Source organism: Neofelis nebulosa, chromosome X, assembly GCF_028018385.1.
Source record: "Neofelis nebulosa isolate mNeoNeb1 chromosome X, mNeoNeb1.pri, whole genome shotgun sequence".
Taxonomy (NCBI): domain Eukaryota; kingdom Metazoa; phylum Chordata; class Mammalia; order Carnivora; family Felidae; genus Neofelis; species Neofelis nebulosa.
The window spans coordinates 109,144,078-109,163,758 of NC_080800.1; the positions used below are offsets into that span (position 1 = coordinate 109,144,078).

The 19,681-nt window shown below is 39.2% G+C and overlaps 1 protein-coding gene across 11 annotated transcripts in view; it reads right to left on the reverse strand.

The window, feature by feature from the left end:
- Positions 1–1,831: 1,831 nt before the first annotated feature.
- The window catches only part of MBNL3 (muscleblind like splicing regulator 3), a 113,274-nt gene continuing 95,424 nt past the window's right edge, over positions 1,832–19,681 (reverse strand). For 8 of the 11 annotated variants that reach the window (XM_058713045.1, XM_058713044.1, XM_058713054.1 and 5 more), the window contains 5 exons: positions 16,441–16,591; positions 14,757–14,792; positions 11,736–11,830; positions 10,700–10,773; positions 1,832–9,064 (listed from right to left, as the gene is read on the reverse strand). In XM_058713045.1, coding sequence (XP_058569028.1) covers positions 10,717–10,773; positions 11,736–11,830; positions 14,757–14,792; positions 16,441–16,591 — 339 coding nt within the window. In that variant the 3' untranslated portion in view covers positions 1,832–9,064; positions 10,700–10,716. The remainder of the gene's footprint in view (positions 9,065–10,699; positions 10,774–11,735; positions 11,831–14,756; positions 14,793–16,440; positions 16,592–19,681) is intronic. The other 3 variants (XM_058713049.1, XM_058713050.1, XM_058713051.1) reach the window with 3 other exon arrangements.

Below are 19,681 nucleotides of genomic sequence, written 5' to 3' on the forward strand. Positions count from 1 at the left end.
GCATCAGGCTTATCGCAGGTCACGCTCTTTACTACAGATGCTGACCACGTTGAGTGGATTCTGGCCCGTGGAACTGTGCAATGTTTACTATCTTGTCACTATTTTGGGTTCATTATTATAGCAGAACTTTCCTGACAATAACAGAATTACAAGAGCCTTCTTTTTTGGCCTTCTTGAGGTCGTAAATGATGGTACCACTTGTCCATAGGAATTTGATCGCTGCCCAAATGCTGTTTGTTTCAGTAAAAACATATATCCCTGTCTAGGCAAGTGGCTGTCTGCTATTTGACCACTGGAGAGTCATGCCTTTTTATTTTTTAAGTAAACTCTACACCCAACGTGGGCCTCAAACTTACGACTTGAGATCAAGAATCGCATGGCTCTACTGACTGAGCCAGCCAGATAGATGCCTGGAGTCATGCCTCTTAAAATACAAACATTCCCAGGGGGCAGCACACAAACACTGCCAGTCTAAAACCATAGCGTGAGTGGTCTCTTAGATCTCAGCTCGGAGCCGCTCTCCATAGCCTGAGGTGCCCAGCAGGGAAGTTCCCGAAGGAAAAAAGCCCAGATTTGTCCGGGTTAGCAGGCCCAAGTTGCTACCTGGGGCTTCTAGGGAGCCAGAAGCCACCACAGAGAGACTCTTAGAAGAAAGCTGAACAAAGAGGTTGAAAAGCACCACGCTAACCTTTACCTCCATATCCGGTTTTGCCTGTGGGTCAACTTCCCTCTGGCCAAGAGAAACTCCATTTTGATTGTGGTTGGGAATGCCTGCCCTGAATGCTTATCTATCATTCAGCAGCTTCGAAGAAGAAAACATAAACTGGATTCTGAAGGGGCCAAAGACCTTTTGTAAATGTCCAAGTGAACTGGTATTCATGCTGGGATTACCACAGACTCACAGAAACATGTACCACACGCCCACGGGCTCAAAGTCGGCTTATCGAGAAGTGCCATAGTGGGAGGCACACGCAGCAGAAAGAGTAAAGCAGGGAACAAGGGACGAGGGAGCTCTTAGCTCTGTATGATTCGGCCGACCTGGATTTCCTCCCTGGCTCTTTGCACAGTTACAGACACGTGAAGAATACTTTAATCTGCCACAGCCTCTCGTCTCAGCCAAAGCCTCTTCGCCTGAGTTTTCTACCAGCCCGACTACCAAACAGTGGCCAATCCAGAGAAATTCCCAACTAGCGTTTTTTAAGTAGTTAGAAATCTGTCAGAATAAAGTATTATCAAGTTACATTTTGCTTTCTTAAAGAAGAAAAATCATTATCTGTTCGTTCCAGTGCCATTTGTTGGAGAAAACCAATTCTAAGTGAGAGAACATTTTGATGGAAAAATTCATGCATCTCATTGTTATGAAACCATTGATGCCCATCTTGAAAAAAAGGAAATGAACAACACTGGTTTCCTATGTTCCACTGAAGATGCAAGATAGAAATGAATTACCAGAAAATACACACTTCTAATAACGTATCTTATAAAATGCCTCAGGATTTCTGAACCACAATAGAAGCCAGTAAGCATTATCTCAAAATGTTTAGTTTTCTTTTACTAAAATACAAATGTGCCTTTCCGGTGTTAGTAACTTCACTATCAAAGAAATAATATGTCTAATACAATGAATGTATTATCTATATAATTCATAATACTGAAGGTATATCTGGAAATAAATTTCTTCTATGCATGAAATAGATCTTTGAACCAAATCATAAATTTAAATTTTGTATTAGAATTACCAAATATTAGGGTTGATATACTTGAACAGGAGTAGCTTTTAAGTAAACTCCTAATGTGTGAATATGGATTCATAAAAAAAAGACATAACCGAGACATTTACACATTTTATTAAAAGAACCAAAAGTAAACAATGCAGAAGTAGCATACTAAAATGACTGCATAATGCACACTTCTAAACACAAACAAGCAGTAGAGCACTATAATTTGGGGGGGAGAACAGAAAAGAAGTCAAAGCATCTAACCTATTGATAGCAGTTGAGGGAATGAACTATTGCATTTTGGAGGCAAAATATGATGTGAACAGTTTACATTTCTGAACTATTGTGGTCATTATTTAAATTGTTAATTGTTGCATGTGGCTAATAATTTTCTTCTCCACGGGTATCTCAAAATGGGCATTCTTCTGCCCCAAATGTGTGCTTCCATTTTCTACATCATACTGGAACGTTGTTATACAAACATTACAGAAAGCTCTTTTAAAAAGAGTACATTTAGGAACATCTTTACATTTAAAAGATTGTAACTTGGGGCCGTGATAACAAATGGCTCATTTGCAAATAGTCAAGCACTAACAGTAATAATAAAAGGAACTTTATTTTGAAAAGGGCAACCCCAGAACCCAAGGGTATGATGGCCAGATCATTCTCTCAACTGCTAGACACAAAAGACACAGCAACAGAATAATTTGGTTTCCATCATGAACAAATAGCATCTGTATACAGACATAAAGCTTTGCAACCATGCAGTTCTATGACAGATAAATCTTTAGGTTGTGTGTTCGGGAGAAAAGAGCATGGCTTAAAGTTGGGTTACTTTTAGGTCTTGTTACAGAGGTATTTTTTTTTAATTAAAGTAATACAATGTAGAAGGTGTACAATGTAGAAGGTGAGAATTTTTGCAATACTTTCAAATAGTTGTGGCTTATTTTATAGTGATATATTTTTTCCTTTCGGGTACGGTATAATTGAGGATGGGTTCTATTTAAAGATCAAATTTCCTGGAATAATCCTGCTTTGGAGTAGTAATGGATGGTTCTTTCCAGGCCAGGTGGAGGCTCTGGAAACTGTACGAACTAGTCAAACTGAACCCTTTCCCGGCTTTAATAACAAAGGTCCCTTTTTGGCCTCGAGTCATTCACATTTTGTTATACTTCATTCTCTAGTTTGACTTACTGAGATAGAGCCACTGTGTCTGAGCTCCAAAGAGCGTGACCCAACGGCTGTCAGTGTGCACAACATGCCATCAATTAATCGGTTATCTTTTGTGATGCTTCTAGGTTCATTCTTACTGTTTTATAGATGATTCTTCACTTAAAATCTTACATGTCTATTGACCTCATGACAATATATTCTCGTGGCGTACAGATGCACAAGGAAGTGTCAACACAAGAATACAGGGTAAGTTGGGAAAGTATGTTGGCGATGAGGTTGGAGTTGGGAGTCCCTAACTACAGAAGGCATGAATGCTTACATTTTATACTAGTGGAAATGCTGGTCAGACGGTCGGGCTGTTAGTTGTACAGCCGACTCTAAATGATTAAGGGCTGAAGGGAGAAAAAGAGAAATTGCCAACCAACTGGCCCTGAGCTATTGGACAACCGTTAAGGCTTGGTTGCTTGCTGGTTTTGGCGTATCTTCCTGTCTCTGTAAATGAGGACCATCAACATGGGTAAGTGATACTAATACCAACTCCCTTAATCCCAGGGTGGGTAACTTCTCCAAGGCGAGGGTGACACACCCCAAGACGCGAAAGACTGCAAGTACCAATGGTCATCCATTTAACCTCATTGCCTGGAGACGACAAAAAGTGAAATGGTGACTGGTATGTGATAGGGGAGCTCCAATTGTCAGGGACGGTCTGGTTAAAACATTCTTTTCCAGCTCCATATGTAAGATTGGGACTGGTTCTCTTCTGTTAGGTCAAGCAGTGGGAGGCTGTGGCGGCACAGTGAAGCACTTTCTAATCTGGTAAAGGGAAGTCAGAAAACAGCTTCCACTGAACAGCTGTGCCAGGGGTATTTTGTTGTTGTTGTTAGAGGGAACGAAATGCCCCAAGCTGGCCACACTTAATTGTTAAATTAAGTCTTTCAATGGTTGCCGATTTGGTTTTAGGATATGGATTTTAAAGGGGGAAATAGTGGTGAATGTTAACAATTTGATTGTCACTGAAATGGGTATTAATTGATGTAACTGATACCTCTCAATATGGAATTTTCTATCAAAGATGAAATCTCTGTTGATCAGAATGGAACTCTCCATCTTGTAACTTACAGGGTGTTTTACTGCTTGCAACCATTGAAAAAAGAAAACCTTTGCCAGAACCCTGCCTGGTGTGTGTGTGTGTGTGTGTGTGTGTGTGTGTGTGTGTGTGTGTTTACAATGGAGAGTAACCAGTTACCAGTCTTTTCTTTTGGTGACCTACCTGTAGCAAACCAGAAAGCTTCCGCAACAGCAAAGCAACATCAGGCTTTAGTTACATCTTCTTAAGCAAAATCCCCCTCTTTCTCAAGGCCTTAGAAATACCTCTATCTTACTAACTTTTCCACTATTATCACAGATTTCTTATATTAAAAAAACAAAAAACTCCAAGCATAGTGTTCATGGACTATGTACATAAGTGCAAAAAAGGTGTTTCTCACACAGTCGCACCCTAACTGAGACCATCAGTTGGCTGCAGCATATGCCTCTCAAACACTGTTAAGGGGTCATTCCACAGTATCTTTATGCGTGGTTTTACAGATCGGAATTCATTTCAAAATAGGCTTTCATCATTCTTCAATCCTCACTTGGATATATTTGTGTGAGTACACAATTCCAGAAAAGAGAATTTTTGCCGTGACAGCTACGCCTCCTGCACGGGGTAATTTGGAAAACACAACGTCATGAAAAAAGGTCAGGTAATAGATTATAAATGCAATAATTGTGTTTTGAAGTCTAAACACTGTGGAATAACCCTATCCACACAACAAATTCTATAAGCTATAAAGCTGACTCTAGAATCCATGTGTTGTAAACTTTTTGATCCAAAAGTCATACAAGGACACACATTCAGCGTTTGCGTGGCAATTTGGGCTTCAAGGAAAATTCCGCTAGATCTGTTCTCTGAGTTTTGAGCTGTACCTTCTACAGGCTCATACTGTCAAAAACCATGTATAGTTTACAAGTAAAATTATTATCAAAAAAATGTGTCTAAAGGTAGCCATGTTGTAGTTTTGTTGCTCAAGCAACGACTAAATATAATTAGTTAAAAATTATTATTTGTATATAAAGTTAAGTTTGTTCTTAAACTGTGAGCTGTAAAGAATAACTATGGACTATAATCTCTATGTTGTCATGCTTCAGTATCAGTGTCAAACCTATCTAGGTGGGTTGAATACATGCAGTAAAATCCAACTTTCTCTAACTCTCCTTCAAAATTAAGTTCATGAGTTACTTAGATACAAAAAACGTAGTGAAATGAAAACCTTAAAAACTAAAAAAGAAAAATGAAAACATGGCACCAATCGGTGACTTGGTGCTCAGAACCCAGATCTTGTAATTAAATCGACAGTTTGATGACGCAATCAACTAAGTTTGCAAAAAAAGTTGTGACACTCTTTTCGATACTGTTCATTCCGGTGCCTTTGACAGGCACTGACTGGTACAATGAAAAATTAGGCCACTATCTCCCTACATCTATTCAACAGAATTGGGGAATCAGATTTCCCTACTTCTAGTTCAACGTGTGTAGAAATGGAGAAGAGACAAAAAGAGGACAACACTTAACGGCAAGATCAAAGTGCTTTCACATGTTCAAAAAACGGATGGCGAAGGTGGATGGAGGAGGGAGAAGATGGCTTTTCACATGACAACGAACTACAAATTAGACTCTAGTCTAGACAAGTGAGATGAAACGCAACAGCCGGTTAGAGAATCATGCTCCAATTGTCAAAGTAAATACTGTATTTAAGTAGCAATTTTATGAATCCATTTGGTTTTAATTTAATCTTTATCCCTCTTTAAGATATACTTATGGTCACATAGTGCCTTTTGAAAAAAAAATTTTGGATACTACTAAAACCCTCTTAACAGATAACTTCTAGATGATTTTCTCTGTATACCTGACCTGTTTTATCCAAGTTTCAGTACTCTGGCCTAATTTTGCAAAAGGCTGAGTGAGAGAAGTGGACAAAGACAATAATTTTGGATAAATAAGAATAGAAGCCCTTGTCATATACAAAGCTTATAAAATGTTAACTAAGAATCACAAGTGGTTGGAATTTAATATATACAATTCATCCAGTAAATTGTTGTTTAGAGTCACTGATTAGTCTTGTGACTTGGCTTTTGAACTGCGAATTTATAGTCTAATGACTTTCCTTTCTTCTTTTCTTGAATAAACATAATTTGAATAAGACATTGCACAACTAGTTTAAAGAGTGCTATCTTAAAATTGCCTTTTTGTCAAAGTTCTTTCACATCTGATCAAAACTTTAGTGCTTTGAGTTTTCTTTCTTTAAATTCATTTACAAAGCAACTTGTAAAATGCCAGCCATTATCAAATATTATGGCACCAAATCTACAACTACCCTGAATATCCTTCACGGACCCTCTTACTAAAAAACAAGTCACTACTGATGTCTTCCAGTGCTCACAGCATCAGAAACACTGCTGTTCTCTAGGTTTCTTGTCTATGTGCATCTTCGCCAGGAGTTTCAAAGGTGAAATGAGACAGCATGCTTTCGCGGAACGTCGAATGACACAAAAAGAGTTCGTTCTGCACTGAAAACATCTCTAACCTCTTTAAGGAATACAACCAGTCTGGCTCAGGTGTATCCTTCCCCGATTTGTGGGATTAGCTCTGCCCTTCCGGAAAGGGACTGGCACAGTTACACAAAACTCAGCTCTACACACAAGTCATTTCACAAAGGCATACACTACTTTCTTCTCTAAGAATGTTAAGATTTCGGGAAACAGAAATTAAGTGGTTCAAGGAATCAACGGGTAAAAGTCAGGACACCTCTTATTCTGTAACCCCAGGCAATACTGTTAACAGATGACAATATCTTGAAATTACCGATGACCGGGATCTGGGATTGCGAATTAAGAACAACAGGCTATCACATAGCAAACAGCTATTTTTTGCTCTTTTGTATCCTGAGCTATACCGATCTGCTTCGGGATGGGGTCTCAAATGTTCCGAAGCACAAACAATGGGAAACAGAGGAACAACAGAAAGTCAGGAGAGTTGTTCAGGGTCTCACTGTCACCGATCAGGTAGGCAGGTGGCCTTGAGCAGGTCACATGCCCTAGGCCTCGGTTTCATCGATTGTGAGAAGGGTTTGCCAAATCCATCGTTCTGTGATTCAAATGCTGCTAGCCAGCTTAAGGTATCCTAAGTGGGAATTTTCTCTTTGCCTGTCATTTTCATGCAGGAAAATAAACCTGGTTTACATGTTAAATTTGATGATTGCATGCTTTCTAGTGAAAGAATAAATATTTAGTAGCAAATATTATATCCTACGGTTCCAGCACTGTGTAAGAATAGTAACTTTAATCGCTGAGTATCTGGAGGAGCTACATCACATGCCATAGGAATTACTATTTTACTTGGTTATAAATTATTTCATAAGTATTAGTAATGTGAATTCAGCTCAGCTCTATGGGGTATAGCTGGTCTGTTTCATCCAAAGGGTGCTAAAAACCTCTCTATTATAATTTTCAAATACATATAAAAACAAACAGACCTAAATAAAGAAACAAACAAATGGCTGGGTTATGATAGGAGAGACTCTTGTCAATCAAGTCTGGGAAGGGCAGCACTTGGCATAGGCACCTGCTCCTTCACTGAAGTGGTCAGCAGAACTGGAAATTCAGTCGAATGGAAGCTAAAGACAATCGTGGACAGCCCTCCTATAAGTTTTAAGTAAATCAGAGAATAATTTAAAATGCCTTCCTACCCCGCCTCGCCACCCCGCCATTTCTCCAAACCCATACTCGGGCTCCAACTGTGATCAGTTGGAAAGACTGTCCATCTGGGGGACAAGGGCCTCCCTTCGAATCAAATCTCCTTCACCCTGACTTTTGCAAGACTGGAGCTTACTTATTATTCAAACACAAGTCTAAAGAGCACGAGCCATTTGTATTCAGAGAATGGCACTTGTGTAAAAGGTTACGTTGCAATGGTTTTTTACACACTTTCCTCCAAAATGTAAAAACTATCTCTACCCCTCCGTCTCTCTGTTTAATTTATAACCTACAATTAGCATACCTTTAAGCCTCCAAGTAACAATTTTCAGCTGAATTTGACAAATGGCTGAGCTTTAGATGCTCAACCTAGGAGATAGGATCCTTGAACCACAAAAAATGTAACGGGCACCTTACATAATTCTTTTAGGATAAATGCAGACAAATTCACTTACAGGTAAATTGTAATTTTGCAAGCTTCTTAAGGAGTGAGATTAGAGGTTCATATTTCAAGAAGTTTCCTGGTTTTTTTTTTTTTGCAGGTAATTATTTCTCTCTCACAAAAAATACCTACTCACGTGATTGTATTATGCAAGGTCAGATCTGCAGGTACAAATTATACACATGCATGCTTATGAACAGGCTTTGCGCACACTCAAAAGTGAGGCCTTTTAAAAGTCTGCCCCAAGAAACCTACAGACATGTTCTAAAGAGAGAGAAAGCATATTAATATTAATCTGTAATGGTTTTAAACACAGACATTTCTGCTTCCCATTAGTAATATTTTAGTTGAAATCAAACACCACACATCTAGAGGAAAACACTATAGTATGTAAAAAACCTAACACAACACATCACACCACAATACAATACAATACAATACAATACAATACAATAGAATACAATACAATAGTGGGAAAAACGGTATTGGATACATTTGCTACATTCTAAATCAACCCAATAGACTATTGTGTAAACAAAACAGTAAGGTAACACTTCAAAACAGATGAACATTTATCCACCAAGAATGCACAGTAAGCCAACAGTCCACTGTAGAGATTCACTCAGCATATTTGTTATTGGAAAATCACAAAGAATAATGCAACAGATGACAAAATGTTACGGTCATGTTCTACCTAATAATTCAGATAAGATAAATGGTAGTTTTCTATTCATGTTTTAACATCTGCACTGATTGGTTAATGTTTTATTTTTGTTTGAATTTGTTGGTTGGTAAGTGGGTTTTGTTTAATATATTGACTGTACCACACTTATTCTTGTGTTGGTAGAAGACCTATGAGAATATATATAGAAAGGCCATATGGAGGTTCTCACGGAGAGATCCTGATACTCCATAGCTCTGTTGTTCAGAATTTCGACTGAAATGGAAGAAGAAAGAAAGAGTGAGAAACATTAAGGGGTTATTGAAGCAGGAGTCGGGATACTTGTCTCTTGTGCCAGTTCTGTACGTGAACTGCCAATATATTACCCACCCTGAGTTTCATGCTCTACATCTGTGGAAATGGGGCTGTCAGAAATGGTCGCCAAGAGTCATATACCATGACAGTTTATGGTTGCCGCTGAGCACTAATGTACAGAATTGCCCTAAGTTAAGGCATTATCCGCACAACGCTTAAACGTTTTGATGAACATCCACCCGTCTCTCTACTTTCTTCAACAAGCAAATATTAACCAAACTTTAAACTTTTTAATCTGAACGTTTTGGAGCCATGTGGAAATAGCCAAGGTGTGAAATCTAGGTATATAGTATTTTACAAAATTACAGTTTTGAACTTTGGGGAAATGTTCAACATCTGTTACACATTGAAGTGATTACGGTCTGCCAAATACCTCTATGTTTTCTAACGGAATCTGGCAGAAAGGAATCACGATTCTCAAACATGTACTGTTGGAAAGCTAATTATATTTGACCACTTTTGTTTACCTTGATGTAAAGAAAGCAGCCCATGAGAATCAGGCAAGTGTGTGCAAAACCTATATTCTCATGTTTGGTGCTATTCCCAAGTTGCCATCATCCCAAATGGTACCCCTGAACACAATTACAATGTACAGGTACCTCAGTTATTCCATGCCCTCGAAGGTGTCTTTTTAAAACACTCCTTAGGGTTGAAGGGACTTGTTTATCTAATGTGCAGTCAGCTGTAGGCTCTGCCCAGGACGGAGTGAGTGTTTGGAGCCAGTTCTGAGAACCTCAAATTTTCAATGACTAACAAATGCCATTCAGAAGTGGTACACTTGTTGAATAAGTCCCTATTATTAATTAATTAAGATACCTAGGAGTCTTAAGTGGCTTGAAAAGTCACATTTTCCAAGTCAATGACTTCTCAAATTAAGTATGTGCTAGGGCTGCCCCGGACCAGGCAAAGAGGAGATCAAAGGTGGGGGTGGGGGTGGGGGAAGGGGAATCCAACAACAACACATTTCTTTAAAGCCATGATTTGAATGAAAATAATGATTACATTACTAAATTGTGTCACTCAAATTCAAAACAGCTGAAGCAATTCTGATAGACTTACATGGAAAGCAACACATAATGGCAGACTTTAAAAGCACTATCTTCTACAACATCATGGGAGAAGCATACTGCTTACTGGCTTCAAGATATTCATCTTAGTCAAACTGTGACAAAATTGTTTTGCTTTACTTCAGCACTAACAAAAAAAATGAAACTAGAAAAGTGTTAAAGGATTAAAATTCAAAAGTGATCTGTGCCTTGGGCTGACAAATCATACTCCTTTAATAACAGGAAAACATTTCAGAATTCGTAAGCTCATTGGGAAAATACAGTACCGGCTGTCATTTTTCATGGAAAAAAACTGCATTATTTGCTCCCCACATTTCAATTTGGACAGTTGAGGATGCTTAAATAAAGCTCTAAGTTATAAGCAATATCTATCAATGAAAGTATTTACCAAAGCCCTTAGAAATGCAATTGTGTAAATAAAAGATACAACCTATACATATTATTCATATTAGTACTTAAAGCAACTTACTGTTCTACTGGTAACTTCTACATCTGTGAAACAAACATGCTGCTATTCAGTTCATCTATTGATAATGGGGGTATCTATAGTAGTAAAAAAGATTTTAGATTAAAATAGTTTCTCGAGAGAATTCCATTTATTTTGTTCACTGTTGGGGCATGGTAATTAATAAGCAGAATCAATTTCACAGAAAAATCTAGACATATTCACCATATCCGCTAATAGTTAATTGTCCAGAGCACAGGTCTGAATGTGGTTTGTTTCCCCAATGGGTTAATGCTCTATGTGCCGTGTGGTTATCGTACTTGTAAATGGAAGCAGCTGTGGGATGTGCAGTCTTGAAGCATGGTTACCACCTTCGTAAGGCAAAACAGCCATAACATTACACGATAGTTATTCTACGTATCTCATTACAGTTTCAAGACTCTCCCACAGCCTAGAATTTGTCTTGTGACTCTGCCTGTAAGTACCTAAAGCGAATGAAAACCACAACAACACAAGCACATCTAATGTCAGTGTGAGATCTCTGATGTCATCACTGTGTGTCACTGAGCGTCAGCATGACATCTCTGATGTCATCACTGGGTAATGATAAGGATCTCTGTGCCCTGGAGAGAAATGTGTTACCTCGCTTTCTCTCCAGCAGATCTGAAGGTAAAGGTGATGACTGTACTCAATGAAAGTTGAAGCGCAATGACCAGAAAGATGGTAGTAAAAGAAAATAAATTCTTCTCCTGACCCATGAGGAAGCATTTAAGGAACCCCCAGTATATGGATTTGAGGATTGGTGTGACAGCAACAATCGTGGATACGGCATATGAAGGGCAACCTCTGGTACCTGAGCGAACATGAGAAAACCGGATTCATCTGAGGATGTGTGGCAGATTCATTCTGCTAGAATATACGCAACGAGAAAAATTCTAAATGTCACAACTGCTCAACAGACACATAGGAATCTGGATCATCTCGCGCCAATCCAAAAAGCATATACTGCGCCTTACCAACACGCTGTAGTTATCTGAACAGGTAAAATAAATGGCCAAACCTGATTGCCTGCGGCTGTTGCAGCGAACGGAACGCTGGCGGCAGGTGGTGTTGCTGCAGACACAGTGGTAGGTGTCGCACCGTGCATCATGGGCACTTTCAGTAGGAAACCATGGAAGCAACACACGGAAGGGTGGAGAATTTATGCAGCCATGACATACACGATGGAATGGGGCGTGGTAGGTATCACAGCAACAAGCCATGTGACATCATCACGATGGATACACCAGGGTGCAACATGCAATCACAGTCAGTGCAAAGCAACACAGCGTGGAAGGGGGAAAAATTTAAAAAGAGAAAAGGGGAAAGCCAATTATAGTTACCATTAAGGAAAATGGAATCATTCTCAACCAGTTAGTTTTTCTTTGTTTTTTCGTTTTTTGTTTTTGTTTTTGTTTTTTTAGCAGGATCACATTCTAGTTGACTTAAAAGGCCACATTTTCAGAAAGGGTTACAAGGAGTGCATATGACAGAATCTGATTTTACCAAGGCTATCTATAGGAATACCTAGTGAAGCAGACAAGTGGCTGGTTTGCACATCTGAGTGTGAGTAGGGAAGTGTGGATTGGTGTTTGGGTTCACTAACTTATAGACCTGAGTATCGTCACTACATTTGCAGGTGCAAAGAGACAACTACAGATGTACTTACCTGATCTACATGCAACAACAACAACAACAACAACAACAACAACAACAACAAGGCAGTTCGATTGGTGGGCCTGTGTATGGTAGGGGAGCAGATATGAAGAATACGGTGGACTATGCACGCAGATTTTTAAGTACGGCTTTGGCAAAGCCCTTGGAAATCTAGGCTATTTATCAAACAAACACACAGGGTGCTTCATGGTAAATATATGGCAAAATCTGGTCTTCATCCCAATTATTGCAGCCATGACTGTATGGCTAGCAGCTGTAACATCTCTCTCAGGACGGTTTCCTTTTGCCTTTTCTAGTCTCCAGCCCATTTTGAAAGCTTTTTAGATGCTTTTCTCATTCCTAGCTCATTTTGGAAAGCAAACGAAGGAATTAATGTGTGAATGGTGAGCGTGCATATATAATAATTTATGTCTACATCCATTGAATTCAGATTTTCTGCAAGTCTACAGAGCAAGTGAATGGCACGGAGAGAGGAAGATCAATATACACCATGTCACAGAAACCACAGATGTACCCCAAATGGTGATCAACAGAAATCCTGTACTTAGCCCTTATGTGTATCTCCGGTTAGCTGTTACCTATAGACACCCCTTACTGTATCACATGCCGATTCTACAAACACTCTTGTTTTCCCTTTAGGAGCACAGCAACTATACAGGATGCAGTGCCACTGAAACACGCAGTTTGCATTCCTACACAGAGCTCTTAGGTGCAAAGACAGGGCTACGGAGTCACAAAATGTGGAGACACAGACACGTTTTCCCAACTTGCAGAAGTCTGTTCTAACCACACGCGTACGATGCTCCCATCAGTATCAGTGGAAATGTTTCCATTTCCTTCAGGGGACAGCCAATCCCTCAGTAACACTAGTCCCTTTTGGGTTCTGCATCTACTCTGGGCAACCAACAGGATGAAGGTTAAGCCGTGGCAAGCTCTCAAATAGGATGAAAAGCACTGGATTGATATGACATGGTGGGGGTGGGGGTGGTGGGATAATTCCTCCCTGTAGCACACGGAGCTATTTTCTCCTGGTCCGTGCCTGGTTCCCATGGACTGTAGGAGCTGGGAACTCCTGTACCAGAAACAAGTCACTTTCTTATCTTCTGCAGTAGGGGCGATGTAAAAATGGGCTTTTATTGATTTTTATCACATGCGTGTGTGAGAGTGTGTGTGCACCTGCGGATGCACGAGCAGGGGAAGGGCAGAGAAAGAGGGGGAGAGAGAATCCCACGCAGGCCCTGCGCTGTCAGTGCAGAGCCCAATGCGGGGCTCTGTCTCGTGAACCATGAGATCGTGACCTGAGCCGAAATCAAGAGTCAGACACTTAACCGACTGAGCCACCCCAGGTGTCCCTAAAAATGGTCTTAAGAGGGACACCAGATTGTGTTGGTGACGAATTAAAGGATCTGCATGTAACTGACTGTTAAAAATTACATAATCCCAAAGACTCATTTTGAAAGGGTTCTGTTGGGCCTGGTTTCCATGCACAGGGCACTTCATTCTAGAACACTACAGAATGCTCTCACTCTGCTTAACTCATCCTTTCTCAACATTTGAGTATTGAATGATTTAGATCTCATGAATAACTTTTTTTTTTGGGGGGGGGGAGGGAAGGATCATTTTGTGATACTTTACAAATTATACATTTGAAATCTTTTAAAATGTCTTAGTCACAGATGTAAAGCTAAGAACAAAAGTGTCCACTCTGGCTAGATAAGGAAATGTTTCAAAATATTTCAGCTGCAATTTGTAGGACGCAAACAGACACATGGCAGGGTTAGTGTTTGGCCACAGTGGCAACCAGCTAGGACCCCAGAGTGTAGCAGTGTTGAGATTCCACAAAGATATGAAACAGCACCATATTACATCTTAAATCCTCAGAAAATGTCAAAATGCAGCTAGGACATCAGCTTTAAAATACAAAAGTGCAGAACTGTCTTATTTTCTTCTTAGTTGGGACGAGGTGCCCTAGCCTGCCTATGCTCAGCAATGCAACTGCTTTTCTGAGATATAATGTGTACATATAAACTGTTACGATCACAACAGAGGTGCATCAGAACAGTAGGAGAGGGGAAGGTCTGGTAGCCACAGTGGCGGAAACGGAGACAGAAATAGCTTCTTGAAACTTTTGTCATAAGTATGCTCAGCTTTCCTGATGGCAAAGGTAGACTCCAGCAACATTTTCAACCTGCTTTACCTTGTCTGTTTTCTCTCTTCTTTGTGCCCCGACTCCACATGCCCTTCCCCCCAAGCCAGTGGCCCAGGAGCCACATCACTCAGTCACTCATCTCTTTCACAGTCATGACAGAAAAACACGTTTTTTTTTCAGATTAGAAAAAGTTGAGAATGTTTGTACAAAACCTACCAACACTTGAAGCGGGTGCCATGCACAGTATGGGCCCTGTACACCATGCAGAAAAGCGTGAAAAGCAAAGGAGAGAGATTTCATTATTACATCTTTACTGAGAGAAATAATTTTTAACCCGAAAGATATTCTTTGCAATATTAATTAATGAGCACATGCAAATCCAGTAATTTTCCATGCTTATAATTATAGCTCAGTTTTAAGATCACCAACCCAGGTAATCAAAGTAATTCTTGGATTCTTAGGTATAAGAGCGAACATTAAGTTTTCTTTAAAGGAATTACCTCACTTCAATTACATATTTATTTTGGGCACATTTTACCACAGCCTCTTCTTTCTCACAACCGTGGACTGGACTATGAACATACAGCAAACAGGCTTTTTTCATCAAGAGGGGGCGCTCAGCCCGACAGGTTTTAGTTTTGTTTTTGATTAAGGGGAAAGGGAGTCTTCTGACATTGTGCTCAGGAAACCAGACTTTGAATTAGCCAAATCCAGCAAAAAAAGTCTAAAAACTGTGTTTTTAAAGTGATATCATAAAGAACTACTGTGGTTAGTAAATAAAGACTTTTTTTAGGTCTTCTTTCCAAACAAATTAGCTGATTAATTTATCAGTTAACCAACAGGTTGTTACAAGGGCAGGTATATAATACCATGTGCTTAGTATGTTTACAGAATTAATAAAGTTTTCTAAAATAACTTTAAAGCATGTCAGTATCACTTCATAATAGTTGCCAAACTGGGGCATTTATGATTCTGGCAAAAACCAAAAAACTACTCTACTCTCAGTGATTAGGATTTTCCATGTATCCCTAAGAGATTCTATGCTCACTCTTAAAGTACTGAACCATAGGAAGAAAGGTATTTCTCCTCACATATGATATTTATTTGAACAAAATTTTCTATTCAATTTGGTATAAAACTGTTATGCTATTAGATACAGTTGAATGTAGAAGGTAACCAAATATCCTGCATAGTATCAGGAAAATATGATAAGCTGCTATATTTTTTTTTATATTAACTGCTATAAGAGTTAAAGGCTAAAACTATGTTTTATACATATATATGTATGTACATATATATATATGTATATACAACTATACCTACAGTGTCATTATAAGATAGTATATGGTACAGTTATAGGACAGTGTATATATATATATATATATATACACACACACATATTTACATATATATATATATATATATATATATATATATATATATGACTGTATACTGTCTTATAACAACACTACTAGTTCCAGGGTAGTTTTATTATAACTATCTTTGGCATATCAAAGATATATAGACTATATATTATTGCCATGCTGAAACTGTGAAACATTTTTTTGAGGGGTGACCACTGTCTTTCAAAGGGATACCTAAGAGTCAAGGAATTAGTTTGAGACTGAACCAAGTGAATCAATCTTAAGAAGCAAACACTAAGACATGCCAAAAAGAAAAATGTTGACCATTTTGCCTAGTTTGATTTCAACCCATTCATTTGCAGGAATCATAGCAAAACTGGGGTTCTCTAGACTAGCAGACCAAGTATAACTGCCTTGTCTGATTTCCGGACAAAACACCTGTCGACGGTCCTCGCATCATAACTCTGGCAGCTGGTGCGCACTCTATACATTCACACCATCGCGAAACCTGTGCAGCCCAGAGTCCCTGTTCTCACCTGCAGGGATATATGCTGGTGGCTGGAGCTGCAGGCCAGCCAGAGCCTGCTGGCAGTGGAAAACACTGGGGTTGAAGACCGGAGCGGCACCATTGGTCTTTTCAAGCGCCGATCTCTTTGGTATCAGTTGAAGTGCACCAGGCTGAAGGGCCTGCGAGGGAGAGATGGAATAATAAATAGCATCAAAGAAAGTAACAAAATGTCCTCAAGGCAAGCAAAGCAGCAGTTAGATAAAGGTATGGCCCGGGAACCCTTTGCAAGGGTATCTGTTGAGCAACTGACTAGATAAGTACCTAGCCTGACACAGAAAATAAACAGACAAGGAAAAAACATACTGGTTTTCAACTTCACTCATTTAAGCAAATAACAAAGGACCTCATCATTTGAGCAAGATGTGACCCAAAGCTGTGAACAGCAAATTCTCATTTAAAATTAACATCTCCGGGATGTCCATCCATTAATCTATTACGATGAGATGGGCAAAAGCAACAGATATAGCAGGGAAGAGATTTTTGTCAGTTAAAATTCCAACGTGGATCTAGGAGATAAATGGTATACAGGTGATAAAACAGATGTCAGGAGGTCAGAGTTTGATCTTGTAGCTCCGTAAAGCAAAATCCAATTTATATAAGGACTTCCAGTGCAAATTCTAGAACTGTGCTTCTTCCAACTAGCATGTAAGGGAAAAGTAAATAATTTTCTTCTTCACGACGCACCTCACCCAGATAACACAGTAAAATATGTGCAATTTTCATTTATAGATGCTCACTGTGCATTTCGGGATGTACCATCAGCTTCGTTAAGTCCTTGTAAGGTTTCATTCTAAAATGTATTAGAATTTAAAACTCTCCTTTCATGTCTACACTTCTTTCAAAATCTCACGGTGCCCATGACACTCGGTCAAATTTGCTCCTGGATCAGATTCATTAGAGAAGTTGGACATGACTTTCTACATTTTTTTTTCTCTCAGCAAATTGCATGTGACTTAAAAGACATGTCCCAGCAACAAGAATTAGGTATGCTCCAAATTCTTAAGGAGACAGGAACACTTGTGTTGAGTAATGAGCATTCCATATGCCAAAAAGGGGCATGCCATGACCTTCTTTCTCCTGTGGATAAAGAAGTCTAAAGGTATCTCTATTTTTTTTTTTTTTGGAAACTAAATATTTACTCTTCATGTCTTTTGCTTTTAAATGCATACATGCTGCTTCAGTGAAGTCAACCTGAGCTACGCACATGAATACGAAGAGGGTCAAAAAAAATCTTTCTTTTATGAAACATTTCAACTCTGAATCCTTCAAAATATAGAAAGCCTAAATTTCTTCAGGAAGCCTCCTTTATTTGATCTTACCTCAAACCAATTCCTGTGGGCCAATCTGACCACACTACTAAGACTCTGCTCTGACCAGCTACTCAGAGAGGAATGTTATACTGATATTCACAAGTACCAAATGAAGGCCTACTAGATAATATTTAATTCTCAACAGATTTGGAACTGACTTACATGCATCCTACCAAACACACTCAAATCATGAGAAATGGACACATACATATGAAGGCCCCGTGACTGAGCACGGAACAGGTGCACAATGGTACATCCCATGCATATGAGAACCTTTATTTTTAGGGGAAACTGTATTTCTCTTGTGTATCATAGACGCACACTGCTTCTGAACTCCATGCCACTGACCCAAGTAATCAAAAAAAATTGGAGGTTTAAAATCTGCAGTGAACACTCTGGATACCTTGCTATTTTCATAGCTTAAAATCCTCTCCTTCAAAAGAACTTAAGACCAAAACCATTTGGTGAAGTCTTTTTAAAATTCATTAACAGACTGTTTTACAGATCAAGGGAGAAAATAAGTTTTTTTCTACTTTCATGAAGTGATGGGTTCAGTTCTGAGAGAACAGAGGAGGTGAAGCAAGTCCAGAATCTACAAGAAAAGTCTGGAGAAATCTGGAGTATTTGCCTTAGAAACAAAGACACTAGAGTCCCACTCGTATGGAATAGGGACTGACTTATTTTGTGGAATAAAATAAGTGTAAGTTCCAGTTACACCAAGATCAACTTCAACTCAATAAGGAAAACCTGAACAAATAGGGATGTTTGAAAATACAGTAAAACCTTGCATTGCGAGTGACTTGTTCTGTGAGTGTTCCACAAGACGAGCAAACATTTCTAATACATTTTAACTTGATAAACGAGCGACGTCTTGCAATACGATTAGTACGTGATGCCGAATGTCACATGATCAAAACTGAGCCAATGGTTCTTGAAATTCACTTTGATACATGAGTGCTTTGGATTATCAGCATGTTCCCAGAACAAATTATGCTCACAAACCAAGGTTTTACTGTAAATCTATCTCTTTCATGAAAAGGTAAGGTCCTGTCATGGGCTTCAGGATCCTGTAGGTGGTTTTTTCCTCCACGGCCAGGAAACATGAGGTTTCCTCAGGGTTTTGTCCCTTATTGAGATTATTATACCCTATTACATGAGGAAAGGCCCACATTAAAAAAAAGGAAAAAATTACAAGCTGATTTTCTTTTTTTTTTTTAATTTTTTAACGTTTATTTATTTTTGAGACAGAGACAGAGCATGAACTGGGGAGGGTCAGAGAGAGGGAGACACAGAATCCGAAACAGGCTCCAGGCTCTGAGCCGTCAGCACAGAGCCCGACGCGGGGCTCGAACTCACGGACCGCGAGATCATGACCTGAGCCGAAGTCGGCCGCTTAACCGACTGAGCCACCCAGGCGCCCCTACAAGCAGATTTTCAAAGTAATTGACAGCTATGACAAACTTAACTAATCATAATTTCTATTTCTCAACCTATCACACTGTAGTGTTATGCATATATTTTTCCCACCTGCTACCTTACTGACAAAACGTCCATGAAGGTGGCTTACAGGGTAGAGAGACAACTTTCTGCCTTTTTGGGATATTAAGATTAGCTAGGCTATCAAAACTACTCAAAAATAATTTACTGTTTAAGTTATAGAATTTACTCTTTTCCAAAACATGGGAGAAAAAGCACAGTAGGTTAAAATCATTAGCGAAGCTTTGAAACAATTATCTTTAGAAAATTTGAGCAGATGAAGCAGAATAAATAGGTTTTCTCTTTTCCAGCTTATGACCTTGGCTATCCATACTACGATCCACTCATGACTATTCAAGACTATGGTTATAAGGATATTAGACAAGGTGAGAATGTACTAACATTTCCCCCCAAACAGCCTAC